The 356-nt window shown below is 74.2% G+C and overlaps 1 protein-coding gene across 1 annotated transcript in view; it reads right to left on the bottom strand.

Annotated features, from left to right (window-relative positions):
* The window catches only part of MSL1 (male specific lethal 1 homolog), an 11,411-nt gene extending 11,061 nt beyond the window's left edge, over window positions 1-350 (bottom strand). The window contains exon 1 of the mRNA XM_025041690.1: window positions 1-350. This exon is cut by the window's left edge and continues 546 nt beyond it. Within this exon, the coding sequence (XP_024897458.1) occupies window positions 1-210 (210 nt within the window). The 5' untranslated portion in view covers window positions 211-350.
* Window positions 351-356: the final 6 nt, after the last annotated feature.

Here is a 356-nt window from a genome sequence, read left to right on the forward strand (position 1 = left end):
GGAGGGCGCGGGGCTCCCGCCCTGGGAGGAGGCCAGTGGGGGCCCCGGCTCCTTGAGCTTACGGTGCCGGGGAAGGAAGTGGGCTTCGGCCGCCCCGGGTTCGTCCTCCGGCCCGCCCAGCGCCGCAGCCCGCTCGTAGTCCAGTCGCTGCTCAGGGTTGCCGCCGGCAGGGGCCGCGGCTGCCTTGAACACTGCGGATCTCATGGTCATAGTGGTCCGGAGCAGCGCCGGGGACCAAGACGGAGGAGGGGGTGGGGAAGGGGCGAGGTGCGGGGGGTCGAGGAGGGGGAGGGGAGTTTGGCGGTCTCGCCTTAGCAGCGCGGCAGCAGGCCTCGGCTAGCGCGGCTCCTCCGGGG

This window comes from Pteropus alecto, unplaced genomic scaffold (genome assembly GCF_000325575.1).
Source record: "Pteropus alecto unplaced genomic scaffold, ASM32557v1 scaffold98, whole genome shotgun sequence".
Lineage (NCBI taxonomy): Eukaryota > Metazoa > Chordata > Mammalia > Chiroptera > Pteropodidae > Pteropus > Pteropus alecto.